This window comes from Carlito syrichta, unplaced genomic scaffold (assembly GCF_000164805.1).
Source record: "Carlito syrichta isolate Samal-C Ts95f unplaced genomic scaffold, Tarsius_syrichta-2.0.1 Scaffold50759, whole genome shotgun sequence".
Taxonomy (NCBI): Eukaryota; Metazoa; Chordata; class Mammalia; order Primates; family Tarsiidae; genus Carlito; species Carlito syrichta.
This window is the reverse complement of record NW_006994855.1, coordinates 810,762-827,896: the sequence shown is the minus strand read 5'-3', so window position 1 is coordinate 827,896 and position 17,135 is coordinate 810,762. Positions and strand designations below refer to the sequence as shown.

The 17,135-nt window shown below is 36.3% G+C and overlaps 1 protein-coding gene across 1 annotated transcript in view; it reads right to left on the bottom strand.

Annotated features, from left to right (window-relative positions):
• Positions 1-6,940: 6,940 nt before the first annotated feature.
• LOC110594695 (CUB and sushi domain-containing protein 1-like) overlaps positions 6,941-17,135 on the bottom strand; it is a gene marked incomplete at its 3' end in the record, with an annotated part of 354,184 nt that continues 343,989 nt past the window's right edge. Inside the window, exon 2 of the mRNA XM_021707817.1 lies at positions 6,941-7,157. Within this exon, the coding sequence (XP_021563492.1) occupies positions 6,941-7,157 (217 nt within the window). The remainder of the gene's footprint in view (positions 7,158-17,135) is intronic.

Sequence of the window (17,135 nt, the reverse complement as noted above, 5' to 3'; positions counted from 1 at the left end):
AGCTATTTTACTGCATTGTTTTAATTTACTTTTAATGCACTTATTGACATCAATTTTATTTTATTTGACTCCTTGTTTATATTACTTATTTTCAATTGAATGATTTTTAATAATTTCAGTACAATTCTAAAAGTGCATCTTTTAACTTAAGAAGGCAGGTCTTTTTCTTCCATTACTTATTGCAAATACTTTTACTCCATTTGTCATTTGTTTGGATTTTAAAATTTAGGAAGTTAAATTTTTTATTCATGTTATTTATGATTTCTACATTATGTTTCTTGCCTAGAAAAAAGCTCAGAAAATTCATTTTTTTGTGTCTTTCTATCCATATTAATATTTAAATAGATGATACAACATATTTATTTTGTTGAAAATATTGAAGACTAGATTTAATATTTCATAAAATTGTGTCAGTGTTCAGGTTCTCATGACCAAATCCTCAAAATATCTTTGCTAATAATGGAGTTTTGCTGGATACTATTTGACTATATTCTTGCTTTTCTGTTCCCTTTCTGAATGTCTGAATGCTTTCTCTTAAGTCTATAATTTTACAAGAGAAATGTCCTAGGAGGGGAGAGCTGTTTGAATATTTCTCCCCACATATATTCATGAATGCCCTAAAAATTTATCTGTCCATATTAGTATGATTTTTCTACTGTTAAAATAACCAAGATACGGCAATGAATCATCAGTGTTTGGCTACAGCAGAACACAAAACCACAGCATAAGGAGATAGTGGTCAGAATTCAAATACATATTAAAACTTGCTTATAATATTGAAAATATAATTCTTATTATCTCCCCTATAAATTTAATATTTTATCTCTAGGATTTCTAATTTCTAGTAGTTTTATTTCTTATTAATAAATATGAGTTTTGGAAATACACACACACAGTTGTCCTCAACCAAGTCTACATTTTAATATCAGAATTATATATGCCCAGGACTAGGCCTCAGTCTCACTCTTGAATCTCTAATTTAATTGATCTTTTCCTTCTCTCTAGCCAACTACAAATACCTAAAGCAAAAACAAACACACAGGCACACACAAAAAATGCTCAAACTTAGCCAATAATTGCTGAGTTTACCTGAGTCACTTATTTAAAGCACCTGTTGACAAAAGCTATTTGAAACTTGTTTTGGGAAAAATTATGTTTTATTTCATCATCCTAAAATCCATATGTAGAAAGTAACAAAAATCACATGATTATGGGGATGTTATAGAATTATCTGAGAAGACCAAACATTTCCACTGTTTCACTTTGGCGTCCTTATTAAGGTACAATCACCTGTTGAACACGGTTTCAAAGTTCTGATTGGACTTCTGTGATCTGATGCCTATGCCTGGCAGGTAGATTGTCTCTGTATAGTGGGCTTTTCCGTTTCTTCCTCAGGTTATGAAGACCTTAGTTCTTGGGTCCTCCTCACTTTGTACTGGTCACACAAGTTGGTCACTCTTTTCAGTCCTGAGCCTATGACTGTCCAATATTAGATGCCAAGATTTATATCTGGTGTTCGTGTGAGACAGGCATCCTTCTGGAAACTTTTCCACGTGCTTTATCCTACAATTACTAATCTTAATCAGGGCAGTAGTCACCAGCCCAGATGAAAATAAAATGATACTTTGGTTTTTACAAGCCCATTGACTTGTGGATGACTCTCATTGTGACAAAGGTGACAGGAAAACAGGATTCAGACAATGCTGGATCTCTCGGCTAACACGATCATAATGCAACAGAAACCTGTCCTAGGTCTTATAAGTTTGGAAGTTCTAAACATCATCAGATATAGTTAATATTATGAAAGTTTCTTAGTGTTGTATAACTTAACTGTATACAACAAAATTTATTTTTAAAACATGTTGAATACATTCAAACCCATTATTACAGCTTAAGAAAATGGGGGAAAAGTGTGCTATTTTAACAACACTTATTCATGATTTCTTGATTTTAATGGTTCTATCACATTCATTTCTAACCTCTTCATTATTATCATTGCAGAAAATTAGGTGTAATCTTACAAAAGTTAGAGGGAGAGAGAAAGTCGAGATAACTGCCAAAGCTATTTTCCTGGGCTTTGTATTTTACAATAATCATGAAATAATATGTCCTGATTTTCCACATTTGCTTGGTACAATTTTCTTGCATATCTTCACTTTTATTCACTTTGTGAATTTCTAACAAGATTTCTTTTCAATTTTCAATATTGTAATGTTATCTCAGTTGGAAATTGATGTCAATTTCAATTATTTTCTGATTTGGGACAAGTAAATACTACTTCACATTTTGAGAACATATGCTGGTTATCAGTCACCACAGGGGATGATTAAGTCATGCTCATTTAGGAAAGAGTTTTATTGAGTCCTGTTGGGTTACATGCTCAGAGGCAGTGATGAGTCACCCTGAGTCAGGATTATTGTAAGAAACAATTGCCCCATGAAGATTTACTGACGATTTGGAAGTTAACACATCTGTCATCACATGAGAAGACACATTCAGGCCAAAATTTTTGGCCTCCTTGGATTATGTTCTAGTCAACATTTGAGGATACAGAGATACATAAGCCCCAGTGAGAGACAACCTCAGGGAAAATGTGAGTTCAAAGGAGCAAATGTCTCAAGTCATAATGTCAGTGGCCAGTGAGATGGGAGTTGAGGAAAAAATGTATATAGTTTTAGCTGTTGTTTTGGATTTTAATTTGGGTTGAACAGGAAAGATTTCCTGAAATATATATAATATGAATTGAGTTTTGAAGGATAGATATTATTTAGATGAGTTGAAAAAGTGTGGGAAAACAGAGATGACAAACATATTCTCTCACAAGGAGTAACCCAGAGATCCTTTCAACTAAATAAGAAAACTTACATAGGAAACACACGGGAGAGAATGAAGGCAAGAATGCAGTTTAAAGTCAGAGTGTGGATGGAGTTTTTTTTTGAAGACCAGGGCTTTGATTATTAAAATAAGTCTGTGATAGAGAATCTGGGTGGGGCAGCAACAGTTGGGTCAGGATTGCAGGGAGATGAGACTGGGGCAGGGATGGCAACGCATTGGTGTATCAATCAGCTCATACTCACAGGTCAACCTGTCATAGCATAGGAGGCTCCATGGGAGCATTTTCTGCGAAGATCAAAACAAGTTGTGGCTAACGAGGAGATGTTGTTCCACCCCCCAAAATTATAGGATTTGGTAGCTATATGGGTGGACCCTTGTGAAAGTTTGAGAAGAAAGAAAAGGTGCAGCATAAATAAAGTTCAGAGATTTTTAAAATAGCAACAATCGGACAGCTCAGAAAAAGCAAGGTCGAACTCATAAAAATCAATGGCAATGATTGCCAAGATTAGATTTTTTTATTTCTAATTTTGAATCATTTTGTCCCTTGTGCTATACCAAGAGAAGTCTTGTTTCAGCTCTCAACATCTACAAATTAATTACATGCAATTTGTTGTTGGAGGCGCCAATCATATATGTGTTGTGAGTGTTTGTATTAAAGAACTAATCTAAATTGATAACATAAATCGTACGTATTTTTAACTCTAAAGAATTTTTTTTTTTTTTTACTTTTGGTAAATAATATGTTCCTGACTGAAGCTCAAGTTACAATGCAACTATCAATAATTTTCAACTACAGTCTATTTTTTATTATTATTATTATTTTGGCTGGGGATTAACTCTCTTAAGTTTATTTAGGAAAAAAAAAATCTATTGTGCTTCAACAAAGGAAATTTCTTAATAATAAAATGATCGACCGGGCTCAGTGCCTCAGCCTGTAATCCCGGCTTTTTGGTAGGCCGAGGTGAGTGGATTGCCTCAGCCAGCGGGTTCAAGACCCGCCTGGGCAACTTGGCGAGACCTCATCTCTACAATAAATCAAAAAAATTAGCTGGGTGTGGTAACGCGTGCCTGTAGTTCCAGCTACTTGAAAGGCTAAGGTGGAAGGGTCACCGGAGCCCAGCGGGTCGAGGCTGCGGTGACCGGGAGCGTGCCACTGCACTCCAGTCTGGGCGACAGAGTAAGACTCCAACTCAAAAAAAATAATAATAATGATAATAATAATAATAAAATGACCAAGTTGTTTAACAAAGCAACTTATTTTTTAGTTAATACATATTGTGAGCTACTAAAAGAACTTTATTCAGCAATAAAACAACAACAGACCATGGCAGCTCTGAGTAATAACTTCTGTGAATGTTCAGTGGATCTGTAGCCCCTACATCAATCCTCTCACAAGTTTTTCCTTCTTTTTAATTCTGGAGCTGCATTAAGTGTTGTTAGTTAATTGCGTTTGAGAAATAAACAACTGCTCCAAGACATAATGGAAAAACTTAGCGTACTTCCTTCCTTGATTAATTAGAATTTTATACTATTTATAACTACTTTGCCCATCAAGTGATGCTGAATATTGGCAGAGCAAACATGTTCTCGTGTGCTTTCCTCGACATTATTCACAGTCCTATTTCCTACCACTGTGTATTTAAAACTGTAATCGTCAAGACCCATAGCACTTAATAGTCATTGGATGTGTTTTGACTGTGTGTATCATGATCCCGGGAATACTCTCTTTAAGTGTTACTACTGCACAACCATAGGACATCTCCGCACTATGGCATCCTATACATGGAGAGAGCAGCAAAATTTCTGAAGTTTAATATCGAGATGAAAGCATGATCCTAATGGTAAGAACAAGAACAGGTAAAAATATTACATGTTATAATTCATATGAATCCAAGTAGTCTCTCTTAACAACATCCCTTGCTTCCTCTACTAAAAATAGCTGAGTAAGTAAAAGAACCAAGGTTTTGGACATATAGCGCATGAATATGTATAAAGCTCTCTGAGGCACAATATCAATTTACTTACTATTCACAGGAGTCCTGAAATAAAACGCAATGTATCTAATTGTTATAACATTAATATTTCCTCTGTGGATTGTGCTACAATGCTGATGACAAAAGGAATACTGTTTTCCAGATTTTATATTTGTTAGCATAAAATCAATATACTACCACCACAAAAATGTCAGAGATAACACCTGGTTGAAAAATACGTGGTCAGTCAAATTAACATAAAGATAGGTTTTCTGTATATGAAAGAATTATTTTTTAAAAATTGGGAAAAGGAAAATAGAAATATTTTGGGGAGTACATGTTTAATAGACTTTTTTAATGGAAAGAGAATAAATTACTGATATGTACTGTTATTTGAATATACTGGATTATCTAATTTTTTTGCCCTAATGCTGTAGTTTTTACCATGTTTTTTCTGCTGTTACAGCATACCAATATTGCCTAGTAGTGTTGATAGCTGAGATAAAAACAAGTTAGTAAATAATCTTTAGAAGAGCAGATGTAATGGTAACAAAGCTTGCATCAAATTAGTAAGGATTATATACGCATATATTTTGCTCAAACATCCAAATATAGGACCATAAATGTTATACAAAGTGTGTTTACCTAACTTATTCAGAAAAGAATCATTGTGCAATATATAAAATGAAAAAAAGTTTCTAAAAACAGGAAACATATATTATAGATGACACAGAAAAAGTAGACGATTTGTATTTTAAAATGTGTAAAGTAAATGCAAATAAAATATATTTGAAAACATATTAATGAAATATATTTTATATTTAATTCATTGACCATATGATTAGCATAAAAATATAGATATTATTAGCTAGACATACAAACAAAATTTTTTGTTGTTAAAGCATTTTTTCTCATCCTCAAAATCATGAATGAATATATGATTTTTGTGTGTATTATTGTTGGCATTAGCATCAGCACCATTTTATTGATTTAAACAGTACAATGCCTTCTACCTTTTGTCAATTTTTATAAGCCTCCATATATTAAATAAACAATCTCCAATTAATGCAGAAGTGCAAGACCAAAGTATAAAGTCTTGTTTTAAATATATGTGTATATATTTGGATATGTTCATAAATTTAGTTAAGAAAGTCTGATATCTTTAAAAGAGATCAGTCAGGCTAGGTGGCTCAGCCTGTAATCCCAGTGCTTTGGGAGGCTGAGGTGAGTGGATTGCCTGAGTCCGCAGGTTCAAAACCTGCCTGGGCAACTTGGCGAGACCTCATCTCTACAATAAATCAAAAAAATTAGCCAGGCGTGATAGTGCACGCCTATAGTTCCAGCTACTTGGAAGGCTGAGGCGGAAGGATCGCCGGAGCCCAGCAGGCCACTGCACTCCAGTCTGGGTGACAGAGTGAGACTCCAACTCAAAAAATAAATAAATAAAAAATAATAATAAAAATAAAAATAAATAAAAGAGATATCCCTTGTTCCTTTGTCAAATTGAAAAATAAAGCATAGATATAGTTGTATAGTCACATTGTTTTTTTTTGGTTGTTAACAAATGTAGAGTACAATTTAAAATTATCCCAGGAAATATTTTGCTTTCTTCACGGTAAAATTATGGATCAAAAAAGAAAATCAATGATGAATAGAATATACTCATGATTGTCTAAATAAAAAAATTCTCCAAAGAATGCCAGATACTTAAATGTTCTCACTCCACCCATCTCCTACGTTCTTTTTACTGAATGTATTCTCTGACAGCAGAAAGGTTTCTTTTTGCATTATCTGAATTGTACTCATGCATTTATCTTGTACTTTTTCTCTCAAATTCATATTGCTTGAAAACAAGGGTGTAATATAACTGTATTTAAATTACCTTGGCAACACTGTTTTACAGAACTTGAATGATTTGATATCTATAAATGAAGTCAATGATAACTTTCAATAAGAAATTGCCTTTTAAGTATGGAAAAAATGTGTACAATTTGACACAAATCTACAGTCTTCATGGTAACTATATATTTTTCTCTTGTTACTAAATTTAAATATTAATTCCAATTAGATTTCAGAATCTGAGTGTTCAAACAGGGTTACCTAATCTATAATATGAAGAGCCAGTACTTTACCTCACTTTTAAATTCCCTTGTTGGGGTTGTCCATCGTAAACTGATAAAATATCAAAATCTTCTTCCAGAGCAAAGGTATGAAATGACAATTGTATCCTATTGCGTTCTCCTGTGATAATGATCCAGGTGCAGTTAGCATAGTTGGGATAACCGTGCGGAAACCCTGGGCTCTCGATGGTGCCGTTGGGACCCTGGACTAAGCCTCCACAGTTCTGCCCTGGAAAAGAAAACACAGAAACAACATATTATTTTGGCCATCTTTAGTCTATGAATTCAACAATTTTCCAAGCATTTTGACCCTTTTTAGAAAAACTTATTTTGTGTTTCTCAGACACAAATATAAAACGGTGGATGACGAACAATGCTCTGCAGTGCTAAAAGCAAAGGAGAGAACAACAGCAAAAGATGAAAAGGAAGGAAAATACACCTTTGGCAACTGATCTAAAAAAACGTGGACAAAATTTCTTCCATCATTTTCAGATACAGCCTCATAAATATGAGAACAAGCTTGGTGCCAACTAGCTACATAGTTTGATACTGAATACACTGTGCACCTAAGTTTCTTGGAGGATACTAAGTTGTTGGTGAAATAAACATGATTTAACTATGTACATGCATACACACATGCATTAATATGATCAACTGACTGCAAAATGTGATGATATGAATAGTTAAGGGAAAACATAGCCAACATGCCTACTACTGTATTTATTGGTTTGAACCTACTTAGGCAAAGTCTTATTATACAAAAGAATAGTAAGACTATTCAAAAAGGCTATGGGGAACATACCCAATTGAAAATGAAAGGCACAAAACAAGCTAAATGATGTTCAAATGAAGGAGCAGCCCAGTCCAGCAAAATGAGAACTATAATGACACTATTAATGTCTCCCTAGTTACATACTAAGACTTACTGGATGACGGAGAAAGGAATGTGCATATCAAAATGATGAGTGCAATGAAATAAAAGGCTCAGTTAAAATGAGCAAGATGTGTTCTAGCCCTTCCTACGCAGGCTTACAGGAGATTGCACGTCACTCACCCTACTCTGTGCTAACTTTCCTTCCACTGACAGGTGGACTTAGGGTTGATCTCAGTGTGTGAGATTGACATCACGTTGAGAAATGCTGAGGCTCGAAGGGCACTTCAACAGAACAAGGCCACTTGTAACTTCTGGGCAGGATCCAAGGAACTGTTTTATTCTGCCTCTGCTCCTAAGATTTTGCGTGATCAATTCTAACAATGGGCTTCTCTGGCAATTCCCAGGCTTCTGGAGTAAATTCAAAGAACAGACCCCTTGTATAAATTGCAAGCGCCAGGCTTTCTACAAGGATCGAGTTCAGAAAACACAGTTCCTGGGAGATTAGTGACAGTCACACACCTGCCCCACAGATTCTGTTTCTACCACTTGACAAACAACTTCCCTGTTCCCTGCACCATCAACGTGTCTCATTTCTGCTTCTCCTGACCTTTCATCCACCACCCTCTGCTCAGTGATTCTTTAGTGACCTGTTTCCTCTACTTCCCCTCCCCACGTGACTACTTTCCACATCCAAGCTTCTAGTGCCTCACTAATTTGGCCTCTGCAATTGTTAAATTTCTATTATGTTTAGTTCTTTCTAACAGCCTACCTGCCATGACGGTACTGGGCAAGACTAAATGAAAAATAACTGAGACAAAGACCAGAACCAAGGAATTAGATTGTTCAAAGTGTGCCTTAATGAACACACTTTAATGGTTACAACTTGTATATCACCATCCTGAGAAGGACCAAAATCACTCCTCTCAAATCTTTTCAACATTTCATTTGTCTGAGGTGGCTGTTAAGTAACTCCTAAAAACCATCTGACCTGTTTCATTTCTTCTTATTCTGGACATTTCCCACCACTGTGTTCTAAGTGTATTTAAATGTCTTGACCCTACAAATATTAAGAACGTTCTGAAGGGACCTGGGTGTACTGAGATTATTGCATATGGTGTAAGTACCTGAACACAAGTATTATCTCAGCTTTTATTTTTAAATTACAAACAGAAAATTATTTCCAACTGCATTTTATACTTAAAAAATCTTTTGCAATTGTAGATCTCAGTGAGCCCAAATCTTTCACAGTAATATTATCAAATGCTTGTGGGAGTTAGCTAAATCTTAATAAAAAAGACTTAATGAAAGGGATTTATGAGTTTAAAACCCGATAACTAATAAGAAGCCCATTTTCCACTAAATTTAAGTATAACAATAAAAACGTTAAAAGTATATATTAAAGCTGTGGGATTTTGAAAGGTCTTTAAACAAAATAGTTTTATTGGTTTATCAAGTAATTCTTGCTTCACAGTAATTTTTTTAAAAAACTGAAGACTAGATCATAAATTGGAAAAAAGAAAAAATAAATTCAACAGTAAAATTTCAGTTGGAAAGCAGTTAATATTATAGACCCATCATGTTAAAGCAGATTAACAGATGTGAAGATTTCTCTAAGGAATAGCATTTAGGCTGTATTTAGGAGACCGATGAATATAGTGTCTTTCGCAGAGTGAGTCACATTTAAATCTGCAGATGGATTTTCCACAGCCCTGGTAGAAACTTTGGAAACTGCTCAAAAATTCTTACTGGAGTGATTTTCATGTTTGCTATTCATTGTTATCAGTCAGGAAGTTTTTTGAGTACCTATGCCCAAAATTGACTCTGATTTATTTGGTCTGCTACTCAATACTACCTCTTATAAATTTAGAATAATTAAGACAGTGTTCAATTGGTATAAGCCTGGATACTTAGTCAATGAAAATTAATAAACAGTCTGAAACTACAAAGATATATTTTAGGTTTATAACAAAGATGCTACTCCTCTTTTCTCTTATTTCTTATAATCTGATTGGCATTTGCCTGCTACAGAGTACTCACAAATATTCTTTCTTGTTTTTTGTTTGTTTGTTATTTGAGAGTTGGAATCTTACTCTGTCAACCAGACTGGAGTGCAGTGTGGTATGCTCATGGCCAATGCAGCCTTGACCTGCTGTGCTCAGGCAATCCTTCCGCCTGAGCCTTCCAAGCTGGAACCACACGCATATGCCACCACGCCCAGCTAATGTTTCTTGATTTATTATAGAGATAGAGTCTTGCCATGTTGCCCAGTCTGGTCTCGAACATGTAGGATCAGGCAATTCTCTCATCTTGGCCTCCAAAAGTGCTGAGATTGTAGGTGTGAGCCACCACGTCAGGCTACAAATATTCTGTGTTAGGAGCCAGCCTTGGAGGCCCACCTGATTGACAGGGTCCTGGTGGGTCAAAGACCCCAGGCCACAGGGCGAGCCTGGGAAGCTGAGGCCCTTCTGTCTTCCACCTTTGCTATTTGGTACGGCCGAAGAATTCTGTGCAGTCGTGGAAGAAGAAAATGGCATGTTTATGTGAAGTACTCACAGCTAACCTGGAAATGTTGGTTCATTTTTCCATTTCCCATTATGCCATTTGGCCTTTTCTAACATATGCAATAGTTAAACTCTGAAGCACATCAAGAATGCTTTCTTTCACTTGGTTATAAGTTATTAGATATTGTTTGAGTAAAAACTGATATAAGTATATTCACTCCTGATTTGATTTAGAATTATGTAGTTTAGTGTTTAGACATGAGGTTTTTTAGAAGCATAAGTTTATAGTAAGTTCATTATGAATTCATTATAAGTTCTAACACTTATCTAGGAGTTATGTAGGGTGATTTATAACACTGTTTTCACAGACTTAGGATGAAGATTAATCGTTAAGGTTTTTACTTAATTCAATAGTTAAAATTCTAAGTTAACGTTTATAGAGTGGGCTTTCACTGAATTCATAATATACTAATTGGATACTTTTATGATAAATTAACTAAAGGCAGAAAGCAAACTTGGGAGCCTGGGAAACATCACTAAAAGCTTCTTTTGAGTTTTCTTTAGAAATAAACACTGCAGGATAAGAGAAAACTAACAAATACACCTGGACAAAGGAGGTGATTATGAAGCTTTGGAGATCATAGAAGCCCCAGAAAGTAAACTCTGATACATGGAGAAATGTGCACTTGGAAACTTTCTTGAGACATTTCAAGGACTGTAATTTGGGACTTTGGACTTAAACTATCATTTTTGGCTTTATGAATGACTCATTGACTAAAGGCAGATAGTGTTCTTAGCTTGTTTGTAGCTTCTAGACCACTAGATGGTGGTAACTTTTGAAGAATATGTACGTGAAGGAATTTTATTTGTCTTGCCCCTTTATGAATGGTATAAAAACTCTGTGTTAACTCACATAAATTGTCATCTGTTCAGCAAGCAGGTGTCCGAGTATATTATTTTAGTCTTTCACCTATTTGTCTCTTCTTCAGGAAACCCAAGACCCGGCGGGAGCAGGACCCCCACAATTCTGCAAATGTTTTGTTTTAAAAATAAGTACCTCTAAGCTTATTTTAAATGCTTCCCTTTAATACAGCTTCAAAGAAGTGAATTATTTTAACCAGATAATTTTTAATGGGCACATTTTTAAATACTGCAAACATAATCATATTTCAACATATTGCTTAACATGAATCTTTTGTAAATCCATGTATAAGTTAAATTTTCTCAGGGCAATAACCTAATCTGCACTTTCAGGAATTATTTTAATATGTTAGTTAAAAGCGAGTTGTTATTTTAAAGGAACTGAAAACTCAATTGTTACTAAATACGGTTTCTAATAGTCTTTTTTCTTCAAAAAAGTTGCCTTGAGATAACACATCAATATTAATAATAAAAGTATATCTATATTTTTCCCAGTGACACTGATATTTGATTTCAATTAAAAATAAATATGTATATACTTAAATTGCATGTATACCAAAATATACACCATGCAATATTGTACACACAGATAATTTTTATTGCTATAATTCATACAAACTACAATAAAAAAAATTTGAGCAGGCTGGGCTGGGTGGCTCAGCCTGTAATCCCAGTACTTTGGGAGGACAAGGTGAGTGGATTGCCTGAGCCCGTGGATTCAAGACCAACCTTGGGGCAACTTGGCAAGACCTTGTCTCTACAATAAATCAAAAAAGGAATTAGCTGGCCGTGGTAGCATGCATCTGTACTTCTAGTTACTTGGAAGTCTGTGGCAGAAAGATTCTGGAAGCCAGCAGGGGTGGCCGTGAGTGTGCCACTGCACTCCAGCCTGGGCAATGGAGTGAGCTTCCACCTCAAAAAAAAAAAAAAAAAAATTGAGCATCTGCCATAATTTTAAGAAATTGGGGCTGGGCGTGGTGGCTCACACCTATCATCCCAGCACTTTGGGAAGCTGAGGTGAAAGAATTGCCTGAGCTCATGGGTTTGGGACCAACCTGGGCAACTTGGTAAGATCTCATCTCTACAATAAATCAAGAAAAATTAATCAAGCATGGTGGCATGTGCCTGTAGTTCCAGTTACTTGGAAAGCTGAGGAGGAAGGATCACCTAAGCCCAGCAGGTCAAGGCTGCAATGGCCATGAGCATGACACTGCACTCCAGCCTGGTAACAGAGTAAGATTCCAACTCAAAAAAAAAAAAAATTGGTATCTAAATCATCTAACAATTAAGTTATAACATATGAAACACCTTATCTTATGTAATCAACAAGATATTAGGTATACAGAACTCACGTATAGTTAATTTTTTGTAGATTTCTACCCAATTGACAAGTCCATAATATTAAATATAAAAGTTTAAGCCGGGCTCGGTGGCTCAGCCTGTAATCCCCTGCCTTTGGGAGGCTGAGGTGAGTGGATTGCCTGAGCCTGCGGATTCGAGACCCGCCTGGGCAGCGAGACCTCATCTCTACAATAAATCAAAAAAAAATCAGCTGGGTGTGGTAGCACGTGCCTGTAATTCCGGCTACTCGGAAGGCTGAGATGGAAGGATTGCTGGAGCCCAGCAGGTCGAAGCTGCGGTGGCCGGGAGCGGCCACTGCACTCCAATCTGGGCGACCGAGTGAGACTCCAACTCAAAAATAAATTAAAAAAAAAAAGTTTAATAGCAGCCATTTAAATTATGTCTTATGGTTTTGGAGTGAAGTACTATTTTCAAAGTACTTTTTTTATGTATAATCTTAGTCGCCATCAAAACAGCACCATATCACGATCTACAGATATAGGGATGCGAGTGGAAATAAAGGGAGTTGCCCAAAACTTCCTAGAAATGATGTAGAGTTCTCTGACATTAAAGCCCAGAGCTGTTCTACCAAACTGTGTTATCATGAAAAAACAGTAAAAAGTACAATACCTTAAATACCTCAAAAATGTTTATCAAATCTTAATGTGTATCCCAATAAATAGTGTAGATTACAAAATAAATTAGTCACTAAATACAGACATTTAGAAACTCTAGATATTTAGAACTTCAAACTTCAGCCCTTTTTAAAAAATCTAATTGATGCCCATTGAGAAAAAAAAAAGTAGAAAGTAGGATTGAGAACATAAAAAATCACTCACAGTTCTATTGTCAAATACAATTATTGCTATCATCTTACCGAACAATTTCCTTAACTTAATGGTGTGGTATTACCTAGTGTTTCATATGTGAGCAATTTGGTTTTGGATGAAATATTTGTCAGTGCTACAGACTGAACAGGAACCTTAAGTACAGATCTAGAATGTAGCTTGATTTGAAGATGACTTGGTCTGCCTGTAGGTGCTACTCTTTATCCTGAGAAGGTCCATGCATGGTTGCTGCCTTGTTAAAGAGTCTGCAGCAAGAATCTCCTTGTCCCCTAATGAACCATGAAGCTGATGATGATTAAAAAGCTATGGCCCTCTTGGAGGCTGAGAAACATGTTCCAGTAAAGGTAGAGCTCACCAAGTCCTATGATTATTTCCTAATTTGAAGAACAGTCTTAAGAACACCTCGTTGAGACAGTTGCATTAGGCTCTCATCAGGTTTTGTGTTTGTTTTGTTTGTTTGTTTGTTTTCATAATGAAAGGGTCTTGCTCTGTTGTCCAGACTGGAACACAGAGGTGTAATCATAGCTTACTGCTGCCTTGAACTTCTGGGCTCCAGTGATCCTCCCGCCTGTACCTCTCAGTTAGCTGGTATGACAGGCATGTATTACTACTCTTGGTTAATTTTTTAAACATTTGTAAAGAGGGAGTTTTGCTATATTGCCCAGTCTGGTCTTGAACTCCTACCCCAAGCAATTCCTCCAAAATGCTGGAATTACAGGCTTGAGCCACTGACTTTGGCCATGTTCTCGTGGTTTCTGAAATGAACTAACTCCTTTGCTCTGAGTGTCCCCATTCTTGTCTGCACCTCTCCTGAGCTTTTGCTCTTTAATTTGTGCTGCCATATGGTAGTAGAACAAACTTTTTATCTCCTGAAATGTGGTAGTTGCTGAGGTCATTCAGTTGTAACTCATCCTGATTTGCTGCAAGCACGTAATGAATAGAGGTATACACAAAAAAATCCTTCCTAGATGCCACACATGGATGGAATTGTTCTTTTTTTCCCCTAATTTCTGAGCTTGATGACTATTCTTAGAGAGTAGTAGAAATAGATCCTTCCTTTTTTTTTTTTTTGAGTTGGGATGTCACTCTGTCGCCCTGGCTGGAGTGCAGTGGTATCGTCACCGGTCACAGCCTCAATCTCATGGGTTCGGTGATCCTTCTGCCTCAGTCTCCTAAGTAGATGAGAAAGTAACTGTGACTACAGGCATACCCAGTTTTTTGGGTTTTTTTGGGTTTTTTTTGGAAAGTCAAGAACTACTATGTTGCCCAGGCTAATCTCAAGCTCCTAGGATCAAGCAATCCTCTCACCTTGGCCTCCCAAAGTTCTGGGATTACACATGTGAGCCATGATGCTCAACCACTGATATAATATTTAAGAATTCATGTGTCAAGAACTTGCAATATACCACCTTATTGAATTTTTGACTTAGCCTTTGGAATAGAAAGTAGCTTAACTTTACTTGACTAGGTGCTATAGTATTTATTCATATAATGCTTTATGATAAAGGAATGAAAACCCCTTTCTGAGAAAAATGTTTGACCATCAGAGATATTTTGGCATGCGGTTGGGTCTAGTGACTTCTGAAAGATACAGATTATATCATTCAGTATGTGAAGAAAGCTACTCAGGGAAATGACACTCTGTACTAAATTCTACCAACAAGAAAACAAGTCACATGGCAAATGATAAGAAGGGCTGCAGTGGAAGAGTCTGGAGCTGAGAAGACTTAGGGAGTGTGTAATTGTCTCCAACTATGTGACCTGATATCATGTGAACGAGAAAATACATGTGTGTGTAAATAGAGTATGAGCAGAAGCTATATTATTATCACAACAGTATGACTCATTGGCCATTGACATCAAAAATGAACCTTATGGCTTAAATCCTCTTTGCAGCAAACCCAGACAGATTACCACACTGGCTTATTTTAGAAACAACACAGTTGGGGGCAGGGAGAAGACATTTAAATATTTGTTGAACTGGCAGTCTCCATTCATCTCCTGAATCAATTCTGTGAAAATAGCAATGCATGGTTTTCACTGTCTGTGTAAATGTAAATGAAAGTGAAAGTTTTATTGCTTGCCGACTACCAGACCACTAAAATTTCCTTTACTTTTTGACATTTTTGTGGTCAAACTATATTGTACACCTGCAGGCTTTCTGCAGGACTAAACATTGCCTATTCCTATTGGATAGACCTATGTTGCAACTCTCATGTAAAAAAAAAATGGTCCAATGTGATCTTCAATAAATATTTTATTTAATGACTGAGGGGTATGACAGACTTATAAGTGGTTTCAAACTTCAAATATCAAGGGACCTCAAATTTCCGTTACAGAAGTGGAGATATCCCTGATCAGATAAGCACTTTCTGAAAGGGTAAGCAAATCAAATATGCATTCAACTCAGCTACTTTAGAGTCTATGTTACTTAAAAAATAACTAATTTTAGAAGGGCCATGACTTGAAATACTCTTTGTAGGACTTTGATTAAGCGCTTTCAAAATTAAAGTCTTCAGGCATTTTGTGGGAACAATATGGCCTGAAAAAAGCTTTAAAAACAGACTGTTTCTCAGGGCATCCTGAACAGTAGAACATAAGCAACTCTAGCTAAAGCCTTAAAGTACTCAGTGGGGTCTTAAGCTCCAGCACTGATGAAAGATTAATCACTACAGGAGCAAAGAAGAAAAGTAACAGAGCCAGAGGCACAGGAACCTGAAAAGGAGTCCAGGAATCTGTTTCTGCTGTTGACCCCTCTGCCCACAAGCAAGGGTGTGCAGGTTGCTCTCATGCTAACGATGAGCCACAAGCTCCCAATTTCTATGGCTCATAAAAGAAAATGCAAGTTTTCACTGTCTGCTTAAATATAAAGAGCACAATCTTTCTTCATTCCATGGAAGTGTGGTCTCATAACCCCATGCAAGTTTGGTCTGCTTAACTTCTTCCCCTTCCTTGAACACACCAAACTTGTTTCTACCTCAGGGCCTTTGAGCATGTTAACTCAGCTCTGCTGAACGCTCTTCCAGGAGATTTTTCCATATCTGACATCTCCTCTTGCAGATCGCAGTACAGACTGCTTTTTCCAGACACTTACATCTCCATTAGCAACCCACCTCCACTATTAGGAACATACATTCTATTTTATTTTCTTGTGGCACTTAATACTTTGTGAAAATATCCATTTGCTTTTTCAGTCATTGCTTATCTGTCTCTGTAGCTAATATGCCAATCTTCCAAGAGTGTAGATGCTGATGACGTTGTTTATATCCCCAGAAGTGTCTGCAACTTAATCTTCAATTATTAAAGCAGGTGGATGAGTTTGGGTGTAGTGTAGTGATGCAAACTAAATCTATATTCACCCTAATACAGAAAGAATGGAAAGTTTGATACTTAAAGGAACTCTAGTCAGGTGATTATCTAAAACATTCAGAATGCAGTTGTTTTCGTTCTAGTTCCAGACACAGCAATCCTTTCATCTCAATCCTGTTTAGTATCCTGATAGGAAACTACTCCTTCGGCTAATTTAATTGTCCTCTGCTTTATTGGAAGTTAATTTTTCTCCTGCAAGCGGCTCCTGTGTTTGGTGGCATTTTGGTTTTTTCATCCTAGGATGGGGACAGAATCCAGGACAAGGCAAAGCTGCAGTCAGATCTGGAACCTCAGGGGTGTGATGTCAATGCTTCTCCCTTTGCTATGGCACCCAGGGGAGGAAACCTCAGTTA